Source organism: Schistocerca serialis, chromosome 6, assembly GCF_023864345.2.
Source record: "Schistocerca serialis cubense isolate TAMUIC-IGC-003099 chromosome 6, iqSchSeri2.2, whole genome shotgun sequence".
In the NCBI taxonomy this organism is placed as follows: domain Eukaryota; kingdom Metazoa; phylum Arthropoda; class Insecta; order Orthoptera; family Acrididae; genus Schistocerca; species Schistocerca serialis.
The window spans coordinates 304,108,381-304,135,439 of NC_064643.1; the positions used below are offsets into that span (position 1 = coordinate 304,108,381).

Consider the following 27,059-nt stretch of genomic DNA (forward strand, 5'->3'; position numbering starts at 1 on the left):
GTGGTGGTAGCAGCAGTATTAGAAACTGTCAATCAATGTAGTTGCAGCAACATTGTAGTAATTAGCTGCTGGACTAAAGAATTCTGAAACTGAGGGAAGCAGAGAGTCTACGAAATATTTATAGCAGCAAGGAAGAAAAGTTATCACATACTAGAAATGTGAATATGCCACTACAATAACATGAATACCAATACATTACATTTAACACATCAGACCACACTAACCCACTATATAACACTCACAAGTGGGATACATAGCTCTACAGCTCAATCAAATTGTGTTTCACGCTTCTCCTTATACAATCTCTAACAGAAGTCAATCACCACAATGCCTACTGTAATAAAATACACCCCACAAATGCAATTCATTTCACCAATGATGAAATGACCAACACAGAGGAGGTACAGAGAACTCCACACTGCCCCTGTGGCTAAGGAATGGATGTAAAATGAAAAGGTAGGAAGGAAAAGTATGGTTTAAGTTTCCACTGACAATGAAGTGATTAAAGGCAGATCACTAGGTTGGATTGGGGGCAGTCATGCCCTATCAAAGGCACTATTCCAGTGTTCACCTTAAATGACATAGGGAAATCAGGGAGAAACTAAATCTGGATAGCTGAATGGGGATTAGAGCCACCATCCTCCCAAATACAATTCCAGTGTCTTACCATTGCACCACATCAATTAGTAAAATGGCTATGGTGTAAGACAGGGGCGGGCAAACGTTGCACGCGGCTCATGAGCACACAGCACTGCACGTGTGCTGCTAGCTTGCAATCGTCAAACGGGACAGTGACGACAGCCAGCAGGTTGCGGTAGTGCAGTACCAGGCTAAGCTGCGGACGTTGAAGCGAAGCGACCACTATGTAGTGAACGTTGTATTTCAAGAACCGGAAAATGCAGAATGAATCAAGGAAACGGAGAAGTGGAGATCTGCTATCTTTTAAAAAGGAATGGGAGAATCATTTTTTCTTTGTGCAAAAACGTGAAAATTCGAAATGTATAATATGTAACAGTATTCTCGGAGGTCAGCGGAAGTTTAATACTGAACACCATTATAATAAATTTCAATATGTTATCATACTTAGTGCAATAAAAGAGGAATTTTTCAAGCGATTTGGGGATATATCATACTTATCCCAAGCTTTTGAATAATTCTCGTGACAATTTGCTCTTTCTGTAGACGATATTCATCCCAGTTTGCAAGTGGAATTAACAGATCTGCACTGTAGATTCTACAGCATAATTCTCGTCTGAGAGACAAGTTCCTTTTGGCAAGTCGTGTAATAGATTTTTATCACAACTTTCCACAGCAAGAGTTCCCTCATCTCCATCGTGAAGCCGCGAAGATAATGTCAATGTTTGGCTCAACATACGTTTGTGAGAGATTTTTTCTGTTATGAAAATTAATAAGTCTCGGTTAAAAGCAATCATCAGTAATGAAAATTTACGTAACTGTTTGCGTTTGTCTGTATGTAGAAATTTTGTTCCAGACATTAAACATATTGTAAACTCCACCTGTGATAATTAAATAAAACGTATCGTAGGTAATAGGTACTCTTTCAAACCACGATTTCTTTCAACCAGCCGGCCGCGGTGGCCGTGCGGTTCTAGGCACTGCAGTCCAGAACAGCATGACTGCTACGGTAGCAGGTTCGAATCGTGCCTTGGGCATGGATGTGTGTTATGTCCTTAGGTTAGTTAGGTTTAAGTAGTTCTAAATTCTAGGGGACTGATGACCTCAGATGTTAAGTCCCACAGTGCTCAGAGCCATTTGAACCATTTCTTTCAAGCACTCCTACTAACCTTATTCCTTCATTCAATAAAGCAGGCCAGGAAACAAAACGCATTACAGAGGAAGAAGCGGAGAGACGGTATGGTGGGGAGCGGAGTGAAGCGGGTGGCCAGCTTGCCCCTGTGTGCACACAGAACACCTGTTAACTGCACACGTGCAAGTGAATCGCACACGTGCAGGATTCCTGCCCGCCCCTGGTGTAAGAGTTACTGACAAAGAACTTATTGTCCCCACTTCTAGCTGCTCTTTGCATTAATACACAGCTTGTCTCTGGCACAGTACAGTGACAATATGTAAGCAGTGCATGCTGAAATCTTCCATTTCTGGTACTGCTACAATCTAACTCTCTTTATCTCCAGTATGTTTTAGCATCTACACCAGCGATACTTCATAAAAAGATGTTTGGATCTCTATAAAGGTGTCCACGAATTTCAAGGTGATCTCTCTGCTTTTAGGAGCATGTTATGAGTTCTGTAAAAGACAAGGAATTTTAATTGATGGTCAAGGCAGGTGTACGTCCTGAAAACTACACAAATCAAGTAGAAGAAAGAGCCACTATGTTTGCCTTCATGGACAGATTTCTGAACACAACTACACCTGTATTACAGCTTTCAGTAAATTGCGTCAGATGATGGTAATGGTGTCAGCAAAATGAAACTGGTTACACACACTGTGATGTGAAGCAAACATTCGATTTTACAAAATAAGTACTTTGCTAAGAGAACCAGTACTATGTCATTGTGCCCACATAACAGTAAGCGCTCTTTCACAGTGTGGCATTGGCTGTGGAGCCAAGGCCATAAAATTTTTGGAGACTGACTGTGAAAGCTGGAAGCCACTTTTACATACATTTAATCAGTAACATATGGGGTATTTCAATGGCAATGATAAATATTTCATAAGACAGTGGTTTCAAGTGAGAAAGGTTATACAAAAATGTGTCCAACTTTCAATGGATGTGGACGGCATCCTGAAGTTAATGTACACAGTTTGGGTGTCCATGCCTAAATCAAGCAGATAATCAGCACTCTTAACTCTGATGTTTTGGGCAAATAAGGCTGAAGTCCACTAAAAATTGCAGTGACTACCTAATATAATGGCACACATTTTTGTAGTTCCTGAATATGCTAACATGACAATTATTTACAGGTTTTAAATTAAATTCTCTTGCTGCCTGTGAAGACAATCACAGTACATTTCCTAACTGCAGAGTAATGAGTTCACCAAGGTCCTCTTGGGTTTTCAGCTACATGGAATTAATGCATTTCCTAGCACATATTCCTACAGAACATGGCCTCAAATATCATAAGGATGAAGTGCAAGTTGTCATTGAGTCATAACAATTTAGTCCTAGTTGTATAGCCATTTAAAGTTGTACAGCCATTCCACTTAAAAACATACAGTAAACAATATGTCATAATGGCTTGTACTATTTTCATACCCAGTGGCTAGAATTTCCACACAAGAAATGAAGTTTGATGGTTGGAATTTTGTTGATACATAAATATTATTGATGTTATTCATTGATAAATTTACTTTCTTGTGCAATGGATCAACAGTACTGGCAATGTGATGAAAAATCATAACCAATGTGGAGGTATAGTTTCCACATCACTTCTCTATAATTACCTTATTTATCCATTTATAAGAAGAGGTTTTTTCCCCAAATTCACGATACAAAAAATACAGGTTCACCTTATATTCACAAATTAAACTATTGCTGCTGAGGTCAACATTTTTACCTTGTTTAGTACAGTCTATAGGGGTAATCTTATATTTGGAGATAAGTTTTGGATAATGATGTCATACACACATTTATTTTGAAGAATTGAGGAGGGTAAATAGCTTTTAAATTCTATTATCTTACAAACTGTTGTTGTATTTCAACATATTTGCAATAAACTTTCTCATAGATGTATGGATATCGTATACAAACATTAATGCCACTTTTTAAGTAAAGGTAAGAATCAAATAGAGAAATGTCCTTTGAAAAACATTAGTTGATTCAGAATCCAGATCAAAATTTTATTTGGTTGCAAGAGATCATAAGTGGATTGCAGGTCATGTATTAGAATACCAGGAGAAACATTACCAGTTTTCAATTGGCTTTAAAACATGGTGACAGTCAGTTGAAACAAAAAGGAAAATTAATCTAACATGAAATGTCTGACAGAGGAAGTACTTCATGTTAAACTGTCTGTAATTGTTAACGCAAGAATAATTTACAGCAGCACGACCCGTCATGGAGACAGTACCAACAGACAGCGGACAAGTGGAAGTTTAAGAAAGGGACTGAATTTTAGTTGCAATCTTTTATTTATGTATTGGTTGGTGTTGTTATATATGACCTGCACACTACAAGATATTGCAGCTTGTTTCTCACAGTTTCTCAAGTTCAGCATTTTGGAAGGGTTGGTAAGGGTGCAGTGACACCAGCTTGGCTGATAGCTAGGATGACTGCAGGGAGGGAAACAGTGAGCAAGCAGCAAATTTCTTTGTGTTGCCACTATGGGAATTTGTACCACATACTTTGTTTTTTTATGAACATCTGCCACATTTAAACTGCAGTTTGCCTGAATATATTTGTAGCCAGAATCGAATTGTCTTTAAAACTGGATGAACACTCAATAACAGTATTCATTTCTGCAGGAGAAGATGGAAGTGTAGAGAGGGGCTAGAGTCATACTTACATGTTTCTTGCTGCAATGTTGTCAACACTCACTGTGAAGTAGGATGGGAATGAAAGGGAGTGTGTCAGCTGCTGGCTCTGTGCAGCCATCAGGAGAGCAGGGAATAGACACTGCGTGTGGAAGCAAAAGACACTAACATTTTCACGCCAGAACAGAAGCAAAATCAGATACGTATTTGGATAAAAACAACTATGTTCTCACGATCCACTCTAACTAAAACCTCAGGAATAGCAACATATTCGGAAGAAACAGCCAAATTTTTGTGGCAAGGAAGATATATATTTCACAGCTGTGCTGTAAGGATGACGACGATTATTGGAAAGAGAGATACTACAGATGACTAGTGTTAGTTACCAAAAATGATAGAAAAATTAATGTAAACCATCTATTTGTTTACTTTATTTCTCCTAGTATTACCAAATTGTAGACAATACGTGGTGTAAGTTTAGAACAGGTATAATTTAATTTTTAGGCAGATACTTTATGTCAATAAAATACTTTGGAGTTTTGATTATTCACAGTATGTTAAAAATAAAATTTTCTCAAGCAGCACCTTTTTTAAAAAAAAAAAAAAAATGAAGGAGGGGTGTCTTTTATCCACGATGGCCTTATACTTGGGTAAATAACGTTATGTGGTATAGTGTAATACACAATGTGTTAATTACGCTTATCGTCTTAAATAGTACTACACTGTCTTGCAAAGCTCATATACTGAGATTTATTGCAATGTTTGTGGCTTCTTTTGCTAATCATAGTGACCATGTTCTTTGAATTGTCAAAGGTCTCTACACTTTCTATGCATCAAACAACACATCATTTAAACCTAACACTTTCCTAAACTGATGAAGGTGGTTCGATGAACCCTTTGCCAGGCACTTAAATGTGATTTGCAGAGTATCCATGTAGATGTAGATGATGAGTCATTTGGGCCACTTATCTTCATTGGCCAGCAAGGATACTGATTTTTCACATGAAGAACAGTGCTACATACAGGAAAGTGTGCCAAGAGGCTTTCAGAAAGCTATACATATTGCTTGAGAAGGGACTGACAACCTTTACTGAAATGGATGTTGGTATTTCTAGAAATTTAATCCAAGCTATTGTTAAATTATTAATGTTTTTCATCAATACATGGCTTCAATAGGTTACGCATGTACTCTATATTTTTGTGAAATTTTGTTCATGCTTAACAACACCCAATGAAAATTATAACTTCTCATTGTGAAAGTGTGTAGAAACCCCATATACCACAGTCTAATACACAGCATATTCAGACAACGCGGTATAAAGTTTGTCCCCCAAAACAAAATATAATTTATGAATGATTTCTGCACTTTCAATGTGTTTTATAAACTTGAAAAAAATCTTATTACTGTCTGCACATAGCTTTTCTGCAGTATAATTTACTGCTGCAACTCCAAGCTCTCTCAACAATATCAAAAATAGATGGATGTAATTAAACTAAACCTTTGGTCTGTCTTAACATATCAAGATTGTTGCTAGTCAGAAGCTTTGAATATGCATCTCAAGGTTAACATTGTGACTCAGTCAACAAAGTGACTACGCAACAGTGTTTGGCAATAATCTAAACTAGCACAACGATCATGATGATCATAAATTATTCATTGTCTATATTTCTGTGTGCTTGTTACAATGCCACAGAAATGGAAAGCATATTCTTTGAGTGATAAACTGAAAATTATTGATCATGTGAAGAATGGTTGAACTAAAGCAGTTTTATCACATGAGTGTGGTGTAGCTGAAGGAACACACTGAGGATGGGTAAAAGAAGAGAAAGGACTTGGAAGTTTTGTAAAAAGAATGAAAGTGATGTGTAAATGGACAGAAAAAGGACTGAACTAGGAAAAGACAGTGAACCTGATGAACACCTTTAGACGTCATTTTTACTAAAGGCAAGCTGAAAATTTTCAGCTTTGATTTACATGGAAACAAAGATTTTGTACCTTCTGACGGATAGTTTTTTTACTGCTGGATAGTTTTCAAATTGAACCTGCTTCACAGTTTCCTGAAACTCTACGCAAAGTAATGAGTAATGACAGATGAAGTTTAAATAACCATCAAGCATGTAATTGTGATGAAACGGCACTTTATTATCGATTGCTTCCAACCAGAGAGACAAAAAAAAAAAAAAAAAAAAAAAAAAAAAAACCTAACTTTTTTTGGATGGGGTGGGGGATGGGAGGGTGTCATCAGTCTTTTAACTGGTTTGATGTGGCCCACCATTAATTCCTCTCCTGTGCTAACCTCTTCACCTCAGAGTGGCACTTACAACCTACGTCCTGGCTGTATTCCAATCTTTGTCTTCCTCTACAGTTTTTGCCCTCTACAGCTCCCTCTAGTACCATGGAAGTCATTCCCTGATGTCTTAAGAGATGTCCTATCATCCTATCCCTTCTCCTTATCAGTGTTTTCCACATATTCCTTTCCTCTCCGATTCTGCGCAAAACCTCCTCACTCCTTGCCTTACCAGTCCACCTAATTTTCAACATTTGTCTGTATCACCACATCTCAAATGCTCCGATTCTCTTCTGTTCCGGTTTTCCTGCAGTCCATGTTTCACTACCATAGAATGCTGTACTCCAGGCTTCTCAGAAATCTCTTCCTCAAATTAAGGCCTATGTCTGATACTAGTAGACCTCTTGGCCAGGAATTCCATTTTTGCCATTGCTAGTCTGCTTTTGCTGTCCTCTTGCTCTGTCCATCATTGGTTATTTTACTGCCTAGGTATCAGAATTCCTTAACTTCATCTACTTCATGACCATCAATCCTGATCTTAAATTGCTCGCTGTTCTCGTTTCTGCTACTTCTCATTACTTTCGTCTTTCTTCGATTTACTCTCAGTCTACATTCTGTACTCATTAGACTGTTCATTCCATTCGGCAGATCATGTAATTCTCCTTCACTTTCGCTCAGGACAGCAATGTCATCAATAAATCGTATCATTGATATCCTTTCACCTTGAGTTTTAATTCCATTCCTGAAACTTTCTTTTATTTCCATCATTGCTTCCTCGATGTACAGATTGAACAGTAGGGGCAAAAGGCTACACATCCTTGTCTTAAACCCTTTTTAATCTGAGCACTTTGTTCTTGATTGTCCACTCTTATTATTCCCTCTTGGCTCTTGTACATATTGTACATTACCCATCTCTCCCTATAGCTTACCCATATTTTTCTCAGAATTTCGAACATCTTTGACCATTTTACACTGTTGACTGCTTTTTCCAGGTCGACAAATCCTATGAATGTGTCTTTATTTTTCTTTCGTCTTGCTTCCATTATCAACCACAATGTCAGAATTGCCTCTCTCGTCCCTTTACCTTTTCTAAAGCCAAACTGATCATCATCTAGCACATCCTCATTTTTCTTTTCCATTCTTTTGTATATTATTCTTGTCAGCAACTTGGATGCATGAGTTGTTAAGCTGATTTTACGATAATTCACACACTTGTCACCTCTTGCAGTCTTCAGAATCGTGTAGATATTTTTCCGAAAGTCAGATGGTATGTCGCTGGGCTCATACATTCTACACAACAATGTGAATAGTCATTTTGTTGCAACTTCCCCGAATGATTTTAGAAATTTTGATGGAATGTTATCTATCCCTCCTGCCTTATTTGATCTTAAGTCATCCAAAGCTCTTTTTGTGGTGTCACCGCCAGACACCACACTTGCTAGGTGGTAGCCTTTAAATCGGCCGCGGTCCATTAGTATACGTCGGACCCGCGTGTCGCCACTGTCAGTGATAGCAGACCGAGCGCCACCACACGGCAGGTCTAGAGAGACGTACTAGCACTCGCCCCAGTTGTACAGCCGACTTTGCAAGGAACGGTTCACTGACAAATACGCTCTCATTAGCCGAGACGATAGTTAGCATAGCCTTCAGCTACCTTTGCCTAGCAAGGCACCGTATTCAATTGATATTGAGATTCTATTAATGCATCATCAAGAGCGATGTTCTACAAATGTGGATTAAAGTTAAGTATTCCAGAAGCTACGTAATTTTCTTTATAGCATTCATTACGTATCCTGTTTCAGACCTCACGCCAGCCTGCGTGAGTTTAAGCGCGTGCCTTTCGGCTTCCTCTCGTTGTGTCTAGGCTGTCTTGTCTAGACACAACACTTTTAAATTCTGATTCTAATACTTGATCCCCCAATCTCTTCTAAATCGACTCCTGTTTCTTCTTCTATCACATCAGACAAATCTTTCCCTGCATAGAGGCTTTCAGTGTCTTCTTTCCACCTATCCACTCTCTCCTCTACATTTATAGCATTGGAACTCCCATTGCCACTCTAGCTTTTAATGCCACCGAAGACTGTTTTGACATTCCTATACGCTGAGTCTGTCCTTCCGACAATCATTTCTGTTTCGATTTCTTCACATTTTTCAGGCAGCCATTTCGTCTTAGCTTCCCTGCACTTCCTATTTATGTCATTCCTCAGTGACTTGTATTTCTGTACTCCTGAGTCTCCCAGAACATTTTTGCACTTCCTGTTCTCATTGATCAGCTGGAGTACTACTTCTGTTATCCATGGTTTCTTCGCAGTTACCTTCTTTGTACCTATGTTTTTCTTCCCAACTTCTGTGATGACCCTTTTTTGGTGATGTCCATTCCTCTTCAACTGTACTGCCTAGTGAGCTATTCCTTATTGCTCTATCAATAGCCTTAGTGAACTTCAAGCGTATCTCATCATTCCTTAGTATTTCCATATCCCATTTCTTTGTGTATTGATTCTTTCCGACTAATTTATTGAATTTCAACCTACTCTTCATCACTACTATATTGTGATCTGAATCTATGTCTGCACCTTGGTACGTCTTAGAATCCAGTATCTATTTCAGAATCTCTGTCTGACCATGGTGTAATCTAACTGAAATCTTCCCGTATCATGTGGTCTTTTTGAAGTATACCTCCTCCTCTTGTGACTCTTGAACAGAGTATTCCCTATTACTAGCTGAAATTTGTTGTTGTTGTTGTGGTCTTCAGTCCTGAGACTGGTTTGATGCAGCTCTCCATGCTACTCTATCCTGTGCAAGCTTCTTCATCTCCCAGTACGTACTGCAACCTACATCCTTCTGAATCTGCATAGTGTATTCATCTCTTGGTCTCCCTCTACGATTTTTACCCTCCACTCTGCCCTCCAATACTAAATTGGTGATCCCTTGATGCTTCAGAACATGTCCTACCAACCGATCCCTTCTTCTAGTCAAGTTGTGCCACAAACTCCTCTTCTCCCCAATTCTATTCAATACCTCCTCATTAGTTATGTGATCTACCCATCTAATCTTCAGCATTCTTCTGTAGCACCACATTTCAAAAGCTTCTATTCTCTTCTTGTCCAAACTATTTATCGTCCATGTTTCACTTCCGTACATGGATACACTCCATACAATTACTTTCAGAAACGACTTCCTGACACTTAAATCTATACTCGATGTTAACAAATTTCTCTTCTTCAGAAACGCTTTCCTTGCCATTGCCAGTCTACATTTTATATCCTCTCTACTTCGACCATCATCAGTTATTTTGCTCCCCAAACAGCAAAACTCCTTTACTACTTTAAGTGCCTCATTTCCTAATCTAATTCCCTCAGCATCACCCGACTTAATTCGACTACATTCCATTATCCTCGTTTTGCTTTTATTGATGTTCATCTTATATCCTCCTTTCAAGACACTGTCCATTCCGTTCAACTGCTCTTCCAAGCCCTTTGCTGTCTCTGACAGAATTACAATGTCATCGGCGAATCTCAAAGTTTTTATTTCTTCTCCATGGATTTTAATAACTACTCCGAATTTTTCTTTTGTTTCTTTTACTGCTTGCTCAATATACAGATTGAACAACATCGGGGAGGGGCTACAACCCTGTCTCACTCCCTTCCCAACCAGTGCTTCCCTTTCATGTCCCTCGACTCTTATAACTGCCATCTGGTTTCTGTACAAATTGTAAATACCCTTTCGCTCCCTGTATTTTACACCTGCCGCCTTCAGAATTTGAAAGAGAGTATTCCAGTCAACATTGTCAAAATTTGTTACAGAACTCAATTAGTCTTTCTCCTTTGTCATTCATTGTCCCAAGCCCATATTCTCCTGTAACCTTTTTTCCTACTCCTTCCCCTACAACTGCATTCCAGTCCCCCATGACTATTAGATTTTCATCTCCCTTTACATACTGTATCAACCCTTCAATATCCTCATATTTTCTCTCTCTCTTCATCTTCAGTTTTTAACGTCAGCAAGTATATCTGAACTATCATTGTCGGTGTTCATTTGCCTGAACTGTTCACAACACACTGTCTGCCCTACTTTCCTATTCATAACAAATCCTACTACTCCTGTTATACCACTTTCTGCTGCTGTTGATATTATCCTATACTCATCTGACCAAAAATCCTTGTCTTCTTTCCATTTCATTTCACTTACCCCTCCTATATGTACATTGAGTCTTTGCATTTCCCTTTTCAGATTTTCTTGTTTCCCTCCCACATTCAAGCTTCCGACATTCTGCACCCTGACTCTTCGAACACTATCCTTTTGTTGATTATTCAACCTTTTTCTCATGGTCACTTCCCCATCAGGAGTCCTCTCCTGGAGATCAGAATTGGGGACTATTCCAGAATCTTTTGCCAATATAGAGATGATAATGACACTTTTTCAATTACAGGCCCCCATGTCCTGTGGATACAAATTACATGTCTTTAATGCAGTTGTTTCTGTTGCCTTCTGCATCCTCATACTGTTGATCATTGCTGATTCTTTCGCCTTTAGGGACTGTTTCCCACCCTTAGGACAAGAGTGTGCCTCAGCCTCTGTCCGTTGCTCCGCTCTCTTTGACAAGGCCGTTGGCAGAATGAGGATGACTTCTTATGCCGGAAGTCTTTGGACGCCAATGCTGATTATTAATCAAAATTTAGGCAGTGGTGGGATTCGAACCCAGGACGTTTTGATTACAGGGCATCATATGAGCATTTATGGCCATGAACTGCCCACTTCAATAGTAAATTCAAATGGGGTAACGGAAATTTTCTTCAAATCTGCAAATCTTGAGAGTGTTGCATATTCAGTAGGCCTGGCATGGCAAAGCATCAAAAGCATCGGTCCAACCACTGTTAGGAATTGCTGGAAGAAGCGTTCCATTGAAGAAAATGCAAAAGATGAATGGTGTAGTGACAGATTTCAACAGCAATGATATCCAGTCTGCATGTGATGTTCTGCAGATCTTTAAGACTTGAACCACAACGAAGAACCAATTTCAGAAACCACAGATGACAAGGAAATTTTTTATGGTGTTTGAAATGAAAGGAATGAAGCAGTCAAGGGTGAGGGTGGTGATGATGAAAGTATACATGATCTTCCCAGTACACGTGAAGTACTGGATAACATAAGTAAAGTGATTACATGGTGTAGTGCTTTGAGAATTTCCACATAAATTCCAGAACCACTCGGCCATCTCGAAGACACAATATTTTAAATATAAGTGAGAGAGAGCCTATTTACTGTGCATCACCTTTCTGTGTGTGCAGGTTTGAAGTTTATCGTGAGATGATATAGGTGTGGCTGTCGAACGGCACCAGCAAGTGTTTGCCGGTCGCGCCATGGAAGCCGTAGTGAAAGAACAAGGAGTGTTTATGCATTCTGTGCTGTTTTGTAACTTTGACGATTGTAATGGAAAAAAAGAACAGTTGAGATAGTGTTAATTAATGCTTGTTTTGGACTTTGAAAGGACAAGACGTGTATTCAGATTCATATTGAAAAAGAACATGGTTATGAAGCCAACCCTACCTTATTTGTAAATCTACTTTGTTTCTATGCTTTGGAGATGTGGAAACAGATTTGTAAAAGTCTGATGTTCAAATATACGTCAGTAAGTGAAGGAAAAGAAACTGCGTACATCTGCTTATTTTATAAGAAGAAAGAGTCTTGAGAAATTCCTGGTCCTAGCAAATATACTTCGGAGAAGAAGAGAAAAGGAGGTTGCAGCAGCAAGCTAACCAGCATGGAAAGTCAGTTGACAATCTCAAGTAAGTCGTATCGTTAAAGAAGTGGGTGTTTACACACATACTTCACCACTTAAAGTCGTTCAAAGCGTTAGAATGGATGGAGCGACAAAGTGAACAGAGTGACAAAGCGAATCAAACCAAATTGAGTAGGTGTACCTGATGAGTATAAAACAATAAGCACTAAGGAAACTGCATGAAATGACCTACCAAAGAAAGCTAACAGACTATTGAAAACAGCAGAATAATGACATACTGTAGCTTGTAGGCAGTGATGCAAATTTTCATACTGTACTTGACAGTGTACTTTATACACCGTACTGAAACTCTTGTTATTGTTTGGTCAATGTTTGAATGAAGTTTGTCTAGTTGCTGTACTCTACTTGGCAAGTTTCTGAAATGTTTTACTTCTAATGTTCTTTACAATTAAATACAGTATAGTACCAAGTGTGCAATATTGCATTACATGTTCTTCTCAACTTACCATGTGTAGTTTGTCATTACAAGCCTCACTCTCGATATACCATGTTGACGCTATAATGTGTGAGTAAAGCGTGTCACCCAACAACTGAGTTATACTGACTACTACTGTACGGGTATGTGAAAGGATCTAAGTGATTACGCCATTAGCACTGGAATCAGTCAACTGAGAATTATGTAGAAAAGCCCATCTGGTGTGATTCAATAAGGAATAACCAGACACATTTAGTTTTATGAATTACACATGCCAAACAAATCTACTGAACAAAACATAAAGAAGCAGAATTCACCCACAAAGGAGGCCACTTACAAACTTTCATCCACGAGCATTTTTCATACTCTTGGTACCATTATCGATTCTCCTTCACTCCTGTCTCAGTGTTAAATAATTTCTCCTTAGATCTGTGAACACAGATACCTAAGACAGACACTAAGTGGAGAATTTTACGTTACGTTTGTGTGACTGCACAAATAGTTGCCACAAGATGGCACGTGAAAGCTCAACCTGTGAGCATATGTTACATTCTACCTAATCTTGTGATCAGAAATCTGGTTTTCGGATCAGTCCACAAACAATGAATATACAGTCTGTAATAAATAAGCTTATGTTTGATGTGTGAAAGAACAGTTAGTGTCTTAGTGCTTTTATGAGCCTTGGAAACTGACAGTTACTGTGAGTTTCTTAAACCTCAATGAAGTTTTAAAATTCATAAAATTATTCTTCACTTTAAAATCAATCAAGTTCAAATTGAAATGACAACTGAATACTATCTCTAGTCCATTTAAAACCCTTTGTGTATGTAATAGTTGTGTGTGAGGAGGAATGACAGAAGCTGAAGCTCTTTTCAAGCTGCTTATACGAGGGTCATTCAATAATTAGAAAGACAAATCGGTATCGAGAAAAAAGCATTTATTTTACAAAACAATACTTTTCCTACTTTTCAACATAATCCCCTTGAACATTTATGCACTTGTTACAACAGGCTACAAAATAACTCTCTATCTTGATGTTTGAACCAATTTCCCACAAACTTTTTCACGACCTTGTCGTCCTGGAACCTCTTCCCACGTAATGCCTCTTTCAGTGCACCAAACAAATGGAAATCACTAGGTGCTAAATCAGGACTGTAACGGGAATGGTCTTGCTCGAGAATGACACCTCTCCTCTGAGATCCACAACATGTCTCTCTCTCTCTCTCTCTCTCTCTCTCTCTCTCTCTCTCTCTCTCTCTCTCTCATGGCTGGCTTCACGCTGTTTAAAAGCAAATCGAGTAGTATTGGCTGTTCATTGTACGCTGCTCTTCGAGATAAGTCACAAAAAAACTGGACCTTCAGCATCCCAAAACACCATCAACATGACTTTTCCTGCTGATGATTGGGTCTTTAATTTTTTCTTGATAGCAGAGTTGGTGTGCTTCCACTCCATGCATTGTCTTTTAGATTCTGGCTAATAAAAGTAAACCCAAGTTTCATCACAAGTTAAAATTTTGTTGAGGAAGTGCTCACTTTCTATTTCATAACATTCCTTTAGCTCTGTGCACACTCTCAACCTTGTTTCCTTGGGTAGCTGTGTCAACTCCTTTGGGACTCATCTTACACATGTTTTGCATTACTTGAGCTTGTTACAGATAATGTTATGAACTGTACTACTACTACTACTACTACTACTACTACTACTAGTTTCCACAGTCACATGGCGGTCAGCACGAATAATGTCATCAATTTGACTTTCAAGTGAGGGAGTTGAAACTGCAACTGGTCAGCCAGAACGGTGTTCATCAGTCACTACTGAGTCACGACCATTTTTGAACTGCTCTACCCACTTGTAAAAATTTGCACAATTCATACAACCTTCACCATAATCTTTAGACATTCTACAGTATATATTCACTGGTTTCTCGCCTGCATCAAGTAAAAAATGAATAATAGAATGTTGTTCAACTAATGTGGAAGTTTCAAGCAGACTCACCAACTTGAAATGTACTTTTGAGGTTATAAACAAAACAACGTTGATATATCAGCTGATCAGGGCTCATCCCAGTGATGTCAACTTAAAGCCATAAAAGTACCAAACTTGCCCTACTAACAGAATTTTTCCCAGACCAATTCGTCTCCTTATTAATCAATGACCCTCATATTTTTGTCAGAAATAATTTCATTTAGTGATGCACTCCCTTTCACTGCATCTGTAAGCCAAATTAACACTCATAACTCCAAACATGAAAATTATATTAGACTAAGTGTAAACAACGTTTTGAAACTACTGATCTCAACCCACCATTAAAACTTCAGAATGTGTTATATAAAGATATCTATCTCACAAGCCAAAAAGTCTATCTACTGGGGGATGAGCATTCAACTGTCCTCAAAGCTTCAATGGTTTGGTCAATACATGCAAAATTGTTCTATTTTAATGTCCAAAGTAGTTGTGTCACTAACACACAATCCAGATTTTTGGGAATTAAATGTTTTCAATTGCATCTTTTAAAACATTCAATGCTCGAGTATAATTTCACGACAGAATAAAGGTACAGATAAAGCAACAAACCCAACAAAAAATGAAACTTATCTTTAAATGAACAGGAACAGAATATAACCAGAATATAACTTACTTATTCTCTGTGTGGTACAGCAGGATTAGCTTCAGATGATTATTAATATAAACTCCCTCACGTGTGCTACCACCAAGCCGGTAGCCATGCTCGTACTGCACTTCTCCAGTCTCAGGATTTCTTTTCTTTGTGGCACATGGGAGATTATCTACCAGCCTGTTGATACATTTTTTTAAGGAAACAACATTTCACTATAAAACACAGCCCAATATAAAAATATTTAAGAATGTTATTAAAACATAAAACTCTATTCTACAATTCCTGAGCATACATTCTCTCAATGTTAAAATTCCAGTGCATACTGACTACACCTACATCATTACCTTTACAGAATGACATAACACTTATCCATCCGACAAATCAGCTGTTGTTATTTTACAATTGTGAAACTTTAACACAGCAATAACAGTCACCATTTACTTATAAAAATTAGTGAAGGGAGGTACTGTGATACCGAAAAGAATAATCTTATTAAATGAGAAACTACACAGTACTAACAGGTGGACAAAATATTCATGCTGTATTCGGTTGATAGCCTTTTGTGAAGCTTCAGCATCCCAGTTCATTGGTCCATGAGAAGGATGACACAGCAATCGACATTTAATGTTTTCAGCCATCCGAACTTCATATGGTGTGTTGACTATTCGATCGCCTCTTAACACTTCACCTGAAAAACAGATAAAAGAAGTCCATTAACCCCAAGTTTAAACAATGAAAACTAACTTCATTAATGTACCTTAATATACAATTCATCCACAACTGAATGTTTATCAATGACTGCAACTGATTATGCAATACACAGGAACAACTTTCGTTTACTGCTTCAATTACTTTTTAAATAAAAAGTCTTATGTTTTCTGGTCAAGACATCACCAGATGGATTTCATTCACAATTCCTTAATACATGTCATGTTATAACATTTACTGTTAATAAACCACTGTACTACCAACAAATACCATCTGGAGAAGAGAATGCATGATTATGAACAATTATTACAACAGGAACACACTGTTCATATAAATGGTAAATGTTGACCACCCACCAATATGAGTGCACTCACTGGATGACTTACTTCTTTCTTGCAATTTACAGCAGTATGTATACAAATAAACAACACTCCATAATGGAAAAGTAATCAAATTGCTTCACCATACAAGACGAAATTTGCTTGTGTTATAAAAACAAAATCTATCTGGATGTAATCCATGTAGACTGCCCTAATACCTCCATAATCCACTTGTAACACACAACTGGTATGCACATTTCAGTAGTCCAGAGAAATACAGATCACAGGAAACACGGCTTCGCATAACTGGCTTTTCTAAGTAACATCAAAGCATGTATTACCTCGTAAGTAACAACAAAATAATGCCAAGGGCAAGAAAATAAGAAGTGTGATTTATTGGCACTGTAATTTTAAAAATATTTCCAATTTGTCGTAAGACCACTATTGACAGCATGTGAGCATCTGACAAACCTAACAATAGAGGGAAAATGTGATTTAGTACTGTAAGTTCTTCCAAAAGTAATTCTAGGCATTTATTATTCATGAATTATCAATCAAGAAAAATTATCAATGAGACACGTTGCCGCAAGGTGTAGCATTTCCTTGGAAAATTTTACTCAAATGTTAACTTACAGGTATTGTCAAATGTAACAAAATGTTTATGGCACAAATTACTTGAATATGAAATACACCACTAACCAAACGTCCAACACAAAATACATCAAGTATTTTCTTCTGATGATACTGGTGGTTAAGTAGGCCTACAGAGGAACCAAAGGATGGGGCATGGGAGAGGGGTGTATTGTCAACCCAAATACAAATAAATTAAAGAAGGCACTCTGAAAATATAACAACAATAATAATAAAACAATTTTAAAAATTTAAAAATAATAAACAATAAAAAATTAAAAAAATGTTTTCTGTGGTAGTTTACTTTACTTCACAAATATCAAACAATAAATCAAATTGGGTTTCTGCTTATCAGGCATCAGCTGATCCACGCAGAAGCAAAACCTCGCTTGAAGGGGAGCTTTCAGCAGGCAGCAGTTCCTACATACAGTAAAATATATATATCAATAAATAAATTAAACCGATTTCATTCCTGTTGTGCCTACCTAGCCATGAGTTCTCTATGATTTTCCTACTCAGCCCTTGATTAGTCCACTCCAACTGCCATGCAAATTAAAGGAAGACAAAAAATTGATTGCACCTAACAGCAAAAGTTTGGAAATACGGAAGCGTCCGATCCCACCCGTCTGCTTTGACCCATGACGTCACAAATTTGGCGGAAACAAAAACAAACACACACACTTTCCACAAGAAGCCTTATGACACTAACGGGACAAGCGCGGGAAATGGGGTGTTTTGGGTGGGGGCAAACTAAATATAAACAAATTTAGACGCCTTGCGTAGCTACAACGTGTAAGTGAAGACAGCCATGCATGAATACCCACCCACCTCCCCAGGGGTCGTAACCCCTGCAACCCATAGAAGATAAAGATGCTTCAGTAGCTGATTAGTGTTTTTTGTCTTTTTTTAAAAAAAATCTCACGGGATAGAACGAACAGATCAGAAAGATAAATATAATAAACTAAAACATAAATTCGAGGAAACAGATAATCAAAATAAGTAATAAGTGTTTTTAAATTTAAAAAAAATCTCACGAGATAGAACGAACAGATCAGAAAAGTAAATAAAATAAGATAAAACAGAACTGGAGACAGCCACACTCAAACCAAACTCCGCACCGTCATGACGTCACACACTACAACACCCTTACGTCACGGGTCAAAGCCGACGCGTTGGATCGGACGCTTCTGTCGACCCAAAAGTTTTTAACAGAGCACATAAAGACCTAAGAAGAAGTGGAGTACAATGGCCGAGGGGTTGCAGAAGGAACAGGCAATTCCACAAGGTCGGCTACAGTTGTGTCTAGAGTTCCATTTCCCTGATAAACTATCTTTTTAAGAACTGTTTTACATTTATCTTTCGCAAAAGGAGGCAAAGTGGAGCATGTGTGTCCACAGCATTCTCATGTTGAAATGTAAAATCCAATTTGGAAAGACAGACCCACAAAATTATCATTCAGGAAAGACTGTGGCCACGTGAGACTCATGATGAATCATCATGCAACCTATGTATGAAGTTATTGGATCAGCCACAGCAGCTAAGGTTTGTAATGTGATGGAAAAATTTAATTATTTATTTAATAATAATTAAAGAAAGTTGGTATACTAAATTCTCACACACAGTGGCACTTTTGGCACTACAAAAGCAGTCAATTTTGACATAAAATTGGGTTCAGCACTGCATGCGCTCATTTACAGGCCCACTACTGTAGACAAGAGCTAAATGTAACCCCGAAGTCCCATACATTCATTACTAGGACCCAGATTTTAATGACTGAAAAAAAAAAAAAAAAAAATAGCAAAATATGCAAGCATCTATAACCTAAAATTTGTACAAATATAACGTTACAAATAAAATATGACAATGTAAGTTTATTTAAAAACATTCTTGTTGAATTTTTTATATCTCATATAATACAAAATTTACTTGTGAACTAATTGTTAATATAGTACTTACTTTTTGCAGTGTTTGAAACTGCAATTTATTTTTGAAATATCTGCATGTGTCTCAAAAAACACGAAGTACAGTGAAAACAATAACACCTATCCACACAATAAGACCACCTTTTTACTGCTGCACATCACCTGTTTGAAAATATTTCAAAATCGTTACGACATTGTGTCCATCTTTACTTTCTGCAAAGTTGCACTGGATCACATTGCGCATTTCCAAATTTTTTATTTTCAAAGATCTACAGTTGATGCAGAGGATAGCTTTGTATTTAGAAAAGCTCCTCTCCACATCACAGGAGTGTATCTGAAGGTGGTGAGATCACTGCAGGCTTGCTTTGATTCACTGCCTTCAAGTAGTGGCTTTTCCAGAAGGTCTGTCACTAATACTGCACACAGTATCCAGGATCCCACTGGTGAACATTTTGCAATTTGTCGCTCACTTTCTGAGCCCCATGACCAAGAGCTCAACCCAGCTCATTCTACACATGTTGCACAACAACCAGGGTGTCACACAATTGAGTACCAGTGGCTTCCAGTTTTGCAGTGGCTTTTGATAATACTGAAAAGTTGGCATTGATGTATGCCAAGTTTTCATACAAGTATCTGTAAAGGGTGCTTTCACAGTTTTGATAGTACCCAATTCATCGCTATCAATTTCACAAATGGTTATCTTTATTTTGGTGTAGCTGATGCAGTAATACTCAGTTGCATTAAGCCAAGAGGCCCATAATCTAAGAACAGGCTGAGGGGGGAAGGACAGTGAAGGTACTTCTCCTTTCATTTCTGCACATGTAGTGGAGCATTCTCTTAGATTTTCTTGCCACAGGAAATTAATCTGTCCACATCACAGTAATCTGACCACACACCATCTGCAATTTTGCACGCATGTGCAATGAAAAATCAAACTGGGGTAGAGACTCTGAAGCCCCTTTGCTGCTTTAGCCATCTCTTAGTAGCAGCAAAACACTGATTCTTTTCACAACAGCTGGCCACAGCAGCTTCATAGAGTTGTCAAACAAAATGGCAACTCTCTCAAGATCTTCACACATTAGGAGGAACATTGCTCCAGGTCTGCCAACTTTTAAAACACCACGAACAACATTTGCAACATAAAACCCATTCACATCAGTTGTTTCAACTATGGACATCCAAACCTTGTGGTCAGTAACATTAGTTTATATTTGTTGAGCTCCTCATCATACCAAACAGGTAAACAGTTCTTTCTCAGTGTAGATTCACCTGGAACTTTATCTGTTGTGCTCTTCTCGAAGAACTGGCTGAAGTGTAGATTCTTCAGCTTCTCCAATGAGATGTAACAAGACACCATCATCTCACACAAGTCCCTGAAGAATAATTTCACAGTTGAAGTTCGACCTGTCCACTCAAATATAGCAATTGTCTGCTGTCATTTCCAGAACTTCTCTTCACACAGCTGCTGTGGTTGGTAATATTAGTGTTGTTGCACATAAAGTGCTTTTCTGCCCTAACCTTAACTTCACACAGATTACAAAATAATGTTTCCCCATTTGGTTAGTGCTGAAAAACTCTCCAAAATCGTGAACAAAATCTTGCAACTTCATGCTATTGGAGAACTTTACTTTTGGCAAGTTGAACCAGAGGGAGCTTATATTCAAACGGAATAGTATGACCACATGTGCGATGTTTATTATGTCAGAAGGCACTTTTGTTAGAGCTGAGATCGTTCTGTCAACACCCGTAAAAATGTCGTAAGTTCAGCAAACTAACTAGTCTGTTACGCTGCTTTTGTACTAAAGTTCTGATACATAAAGCTTTATCGTAATTGTGTTTGTGTTAATTTGTGACAATATCACCTGGACCACTGCAAAACGCATATAATTTTGGCCAAAATATGACTTCATATGCACAATAAAAAGAACTTCTTTCTACACTAGGCCTACAATTCCTGGATTCATGCAGAAACTGTTGCAAAATTCACTGTAACATTCAAGAAAAAGACTATGACTTATCATTAAAATCCAGGCACTATTCATTACTGATTCTAAGTGCACTAATTTAACAGCAGGACACAGGGTGAAGGAACCACCACCATTACAACCACCAGAAGCACTATGCATAGCAGTAGTTTCCATTTATACAAAACACTTCCAATACCAGACTGACTTTACATTTTCTCATACTGGCTGGTCAACACTCTCCTGACAGTGAGTGGCCAACAGCAGAGGGGTCGCAAATCTCTGGGTGGAAGGCAGAGGTGGGTATTTGCCACATGGCTGCCCTTTATGCCTCAAAAATAGGTTTGAAGTATTCCCCATCACTGAAAGCACAATGATAGAGGGTGTAAAAGAGGTGTCCTGCTTCACGGTGTAGTTTCCTGTTAAAATTACTAAACAAATCAGCCAATATATTACTTCCCTCTACGTATATCTCAAGAAAAGACCATGAACGTTAAATCAGAGAGATTCAAGCTCACAGAGGTTTACCAACAATCATTCTTCCTGAAAACCATTCACGACTATAATAGGAGAGAAAGTGACAGAGGTGCACAAAGCAACCTTCATCACACACACCATGAAGTGGCTTGATGAGTGACTGTAGGTTCAACATAAGGAAAACACAATAATCTAAACAAAAGTTTGATTCAACGGGGATGTAAATCCCACTTCTTCCAAGCATCTTAATGACTGCTGTTTTTTTGGACAACTTGACAACGGATAAAGAATCAACCACAAAGGACTGCTAAAGTGACAGTCTGAAACTGTCATGCAAATACATACAGCAAAACTGATGTTTGGGCAGTATCACTGACTCCACCCACTTGTTTGTGACAACAGTGAGCTGTCCAAGCTGCAGCTGCAGACAGTTTATGGATGGTTGACAACCACCAGAACTCTGAGAATTTTCCTCCAGTTGATTGTCTCACACATTTGAATAGCTGCTGTTTCTTCCCATGTTTTGTGTTTGCTGCAAGGCACTCAAACTCTGCTTTGAGTAATATTTTTCAGATAAAGCAATTAAAACTTTTTAAACTAATCTTTGTATTTTATTTTCTTGTTGTGAATTATAAAATACATTATTTTCTATTAGCCAGTGGAAATCTCTGTCTTTGGAGTGTAAAGCGAAGAAAAAATTATCTTAGGGATGAAATGTTACAAGGACAAGAACAAAAAAAAACATTATAAAGGTCATATATTTAAACTGACTGCTTTATATATACTTAAAGGTATGTGTATTTCTACACAACTAATCATCAATACAGTACACTGGCAATGTGCACTAGGAAATGTTGCTTTATATATGCCAATGGACTGCAACACAAATTAAATACATATTTTCCATTTATCTAATTATTTGTGTGTTTTGGGTAACTGGTTAAATTTCTGAAATTCCAAGATATTCTCTCCTGCCCCCCCCCCCCCCATTTTTTATTTCCAATATGGTGATCACTGAATACTATCATCATGTTACCTGCTTTCCGCAACTCCCTTTGGGTTTTTAGAGAATGAGAGAATCTTTAATCAGTCTTTGGTGCAGGTTCTCCAACTAGTCTCTGAGCAGAGGACAACAGAAAATATGCTTATAGCCCTACGGAAACATGATGGTTACAGCTTGAAAGATGAGGCACTACAAATTCATATTCTTCTGCTTTGGTGCCATCTATACACCACATCCCAATTTCTATTGAAATCAGTCCCACTAACAACACCTACACTACTACTGAAAATGCAACTTCATGGAGGACAGTAAAACAACAAATTTTACGTACTGTGGGTATGCAGTGTAATATAAAAAGTGCACAACTAAATTTGTACGGAATTTGGGGATGTACATCCTGCAAAATTCAGCACACAGAACTGACACCTCAAGCAGCAACAATGGCCCTAATCTGATGGGACATTGAACTGAACCGAGTTTAGGTGGCCAATAGAGGAACGACATTGCTGCCGCAACTCTGCACCCCATGTGATTGATTACAATGGGTAGTGAGTGCTGGTGCACCAGTATCTTGATAATCCTTTACCAGATGCTTTCACTGGGCGAGAGATCTGGAGAACTGTTGGCCGAGGCAAAAGTCGAATACTCTGTTCGTCAATGCTGTTCAGGAAAGCATGGGTGACAAAATCCCATATCATCTTGCTGAAAAATAATGACATGTAGGACACAATGACAGGGCTCAACCACCACCCTTAACAGTTCAGAAATGTAATATTTGTAGACCAAATATCAGTTGTTGTAAGAAGAGGTGATTGTATTGTAGATCAGCAGTTCCCGATTGATGGGCTGCAGGCAGTGTGGCAGTGAATGCTGGTCAAGAGTCAAGGACAAGACAAAAATTATCAGGAGCCTTAGGGCTTTCACTTGCCAGTCATCAAGCCAATGATTAAAGAATGAAATAAGAGTTAAAATACCCTCTCGGTATCCTATACTACTCACAAGGGAATGTTCCATCCTATAATGCCAAAACCTATCTTGTCTCCCCCCCCCCCCCCCCCCTCCTGCCAACAGGATGAATGAATTTAAAGAAGCTGCTATGACGGACTGCCAGTATTTTTTTAAATGTTGCAAATGATCAATATCGTGTGCCACAAGGCAGCTGGAAGTGTCCACTCCTACAGACTGCGCTACAGTGTTGGCGTGCAGTATCGGCTGGCTGCTCACCATTGTTCACAAAAATGACTTGCTTGGATCTGTTCTTCTAACACCGAGACACAGCAAGAAGAAAGGTTAGCGTTTTATGTCCTGTCCACAGTTAAGACTGTTAAAGACAAAGCTTGGCTCTGATTTCATATTATTGGAGAGGAAAGGAAGTGGCGACGGCTCTTTTAAGAAACGATCCCAGCATTTGCATGGAGTGAATTGGATGACCTTTGAAAACCATTATCTGGATGGCCAACCCGAGATTGAACCCAGCATTTTCCTATGCCAGTTGAGGGTGTTAGCCACATCACTAACTCATTAAGTCCTTGTGGAGATAATGTAAACTAGTTATCACAGAGTTTTCTTCATAACTCTCAGCTAACAGAATTTTGTGGAACTGCAACAGAGAAAGTGTACTGGTCTACTTGTATGTGTTTATTTTTAACTTTTATATTTTAGTTACAGGGGCACTATGCTTTCTTCACAGTTTTTGTGATGCTGTATGCACAGCCAGTGCTCACCTGTAAAGATAATGTGATGCTACTCCAGTGTCAGTGTTGCCAGTGGGAAACCCCTGTTGGCCCACCACATTCCACTGCCACATCAACAGAAGCTATAAAACGGACACTGTACTAACAGTATGTGGTGCTTCCAATAATGTGGTGATGTCTATGTGGATATTTGCCTTGCTGCAAACAAACCCATTTCCTGATTCGAGGTATGTGACATGGCTTTATGATCCTGTATAGCTGAGTGAACCATGTGACTGTCCTTTTAGGTGGCAGCCCCTTGGGGCACTTGAAATGATGCATGACATTGAGCATAGCCTTCCTGAATCCACAGATTCCACATAGGCTCATAAAACAAAAATGGCTCTGAGCACTATGGGACTCAACTGCTGTGGTCATAAGTCCCCTAGAACTTAGAACTACTTAAACCTAACGAACCTAAGGACAGCACACAACACCCAGCCATCACGAGGCAGAGAAAATCCCTGACCCCGCCGGGAATCGAACCCGGGCGTGGGAAGCGAGAACGCTACCGCACGACCACGAGATGCGGGCGATCATAAAACAAATACCAGCAATAATCACTGGTATTTGTTAGCCTTTTTTTTCAGTCTTGTCGCCCCACCTCCCCTGTGGGTTTGTAGGTTTCCTTTTGCTTCCTTTTCACTCTATCTTTAATCCTACACTTTGCACAGCCATTTTAATGTTGATATTTTCTTACCATACTTTGCAATAAGTGCCGATTATACTGACTTTTGGTTCTGTCTAATGAACTATAAAACTAATTTATCAGCATTGCAGTACATGAAAAAATAAAGTCAACATATTGGAAAACCAGGTTGCTCCCAGTGCAAGTATTAGGCTACCTGCATTTAAGAGCATAGCAGGAGCTATGTGATACACACATACAAAATTTCAATCAAAGTAAAGGAAACTTAAGAATTATAAATTACAAGAAGGCAGGCAGAGAGACTTACAAAAGATTACTGACACCTTAAGTACAAGATTTACACAACAAAGTAACTGCAGAAGAAACATATTGCTCTTAAAGTCCTGCAAAACAATTTATAAATTAAAGTGGATTACCTAAATTTTCTGATTTGTATACAATGGTCCCATTCTTTGGGCGACAAAAATCCAAAGAATAATATTCATATGGTAACTGTGTGTGAGTACTGGTCATTTTCACTGCCTTAACATCTATCCGAGATCCCTTCTTGAATTCCACAGGTGCAACACCTGGTATGTAAAATGCTTCTCCAACATGACAGCACACTAGTACCGAAACCAATGTCAGATAACTTCTCACCATTACCTGTAACTAGAGAAATGAATCAACATAAACACAAAGCAACAAAAGCCAAGATGAACTATAAATACAACCAAAAAACAAATAGCAATAAAGGCCAAGCCCATGACCAAAACACTGTCATACTAATTTATTTATTTATTACCACTTTACAGTAATTACACTTTTTGTAACAGCCACCATAAGAAGCAAAAACAATATATGAAATACGCAAGTGTCAAGAGGAATAGGATAAAAATAGTGTAATACAACAATGAACTTTATGAACGACCTTTGCTCGCTTCTACAGCATTTTTTTTAAAAAACAAAGTTTATTTCTACACGGCCAGGTTGTCTCTGCAGTGAGGGGTGAGGCAGGGGGGAACAGTTATCGAGAAAAATGCCACATGTCAAGCACATGGAACTTCGTAAATGCCCCTACAAAAAATTCCAACTAACGCGAATTAATTACGAATACTTTCTTAACCTCAACGATAATACGTGAAGTTTACAACAAAGAAGAACAAATCAAAATTACGTCTTTCACGCCGTACTACGAGAAAAACTATTGCATGAAATACTGTATCCCGTCAAGGAATCTGTTGACTACTTAAGTGTACAAATTCTGAAAAAAAAGAAAAAAAAAAAAAATAACACGAGTAAGGCATCGTATAACTTTCATAAAACGGTGAGAAGAGCTGTAAGCAAACATGCTAAGGCACGACAAAGGGTTGCCGGCTTTCACGGCACCTAACATATATACTCAAGTAAAATGCCAAATTATCCATCTTTAAAACTTCTATTGGTTGAATCTCTCACATTTTAGTAAACGGTATGCTATGCGGTAACGTCCTGTCATTGATATCTCACACTTGCTCCAACAAACTATCACTATGTTGACAAATATGATTTAACCAGTCATAGGATAAGCTGAGTACATGGCTACGTATCCACCGGTTCCCTGTCTAGTGAAATGAAAATATCACAGTGGAACAAGCAAATATCGTAAAATTCGGATAACAACTTCCATAAGGTAACGCTGCAGCTAATCTGTATCATTACGACAGTAGAACATACGAGATCCACTAACCATAATTAACAAATATTCACACCAACTTTAATTGCCACCGTGTCATAAAACTACTGCTACAACCTCATGACCAAAACACTGATTACGTTCGCATGTATATTTCGTATACACACAGGCGAATAGCTTGGAAGAGATATACATACACCGACTCCCATCACTGACGTTTGTATAAGCGATATATTGCAATCGATAGATAGTTAAAAACATCACAAAAAAGGTTAGAATATTTATAACTTATTTGTTGTAATTAGGTCTACTAAATCATACAAGGCACGGTATATCACAGAGTGACTATATAAATTATTCTTCAGGAATTGACACGACATTTTATTTTAGTTCATAGTTAAAAATTAACTTCATAGACAACGCAGT

At 38.3% G+C, this 27,059-nt stretch overlaps 1 protein-coding gene across 1 annotated transcript in view; it reads right to left on the bottom strand.

The window, feature by feature from the left end:
- Positions 1 to 26,835, bottom strand: part of LOC126483854 (transmembrane 9 superfamily member 4) — a 57,707-nt gene extending 30,872 nt beyond the window's left edge. The window contains exons 1-4 of the mRNA XM_050107069.1: positions 26,688 to 26,835; positions 25,396 to 25,630; positions 16,093 to 16,261; positions 15,595 to 15,750 (exon numbers count right to left, since the gene is read on the bottom strand). Of these exons, the coding sequence (XP_049963026.1) occupies positions 15,595 to 15,750; positions 16,093 to 16,261; positions 25,396 to 25,630; positions 26,688 to 26,690 (563 nt within the window). The 5' untranslated portion in view covers positions 26,691 to 26,835. The remainder of the gene's footprint in view (positions 1 to 15,594; positions 15,751 to 16,092; positions 16,262 to 25,395; positions 25,631 to 26,687) is intronic.
- Between the last annotated feature and the right edge of the window lie 224 nt (positions 26,836 to 27,059).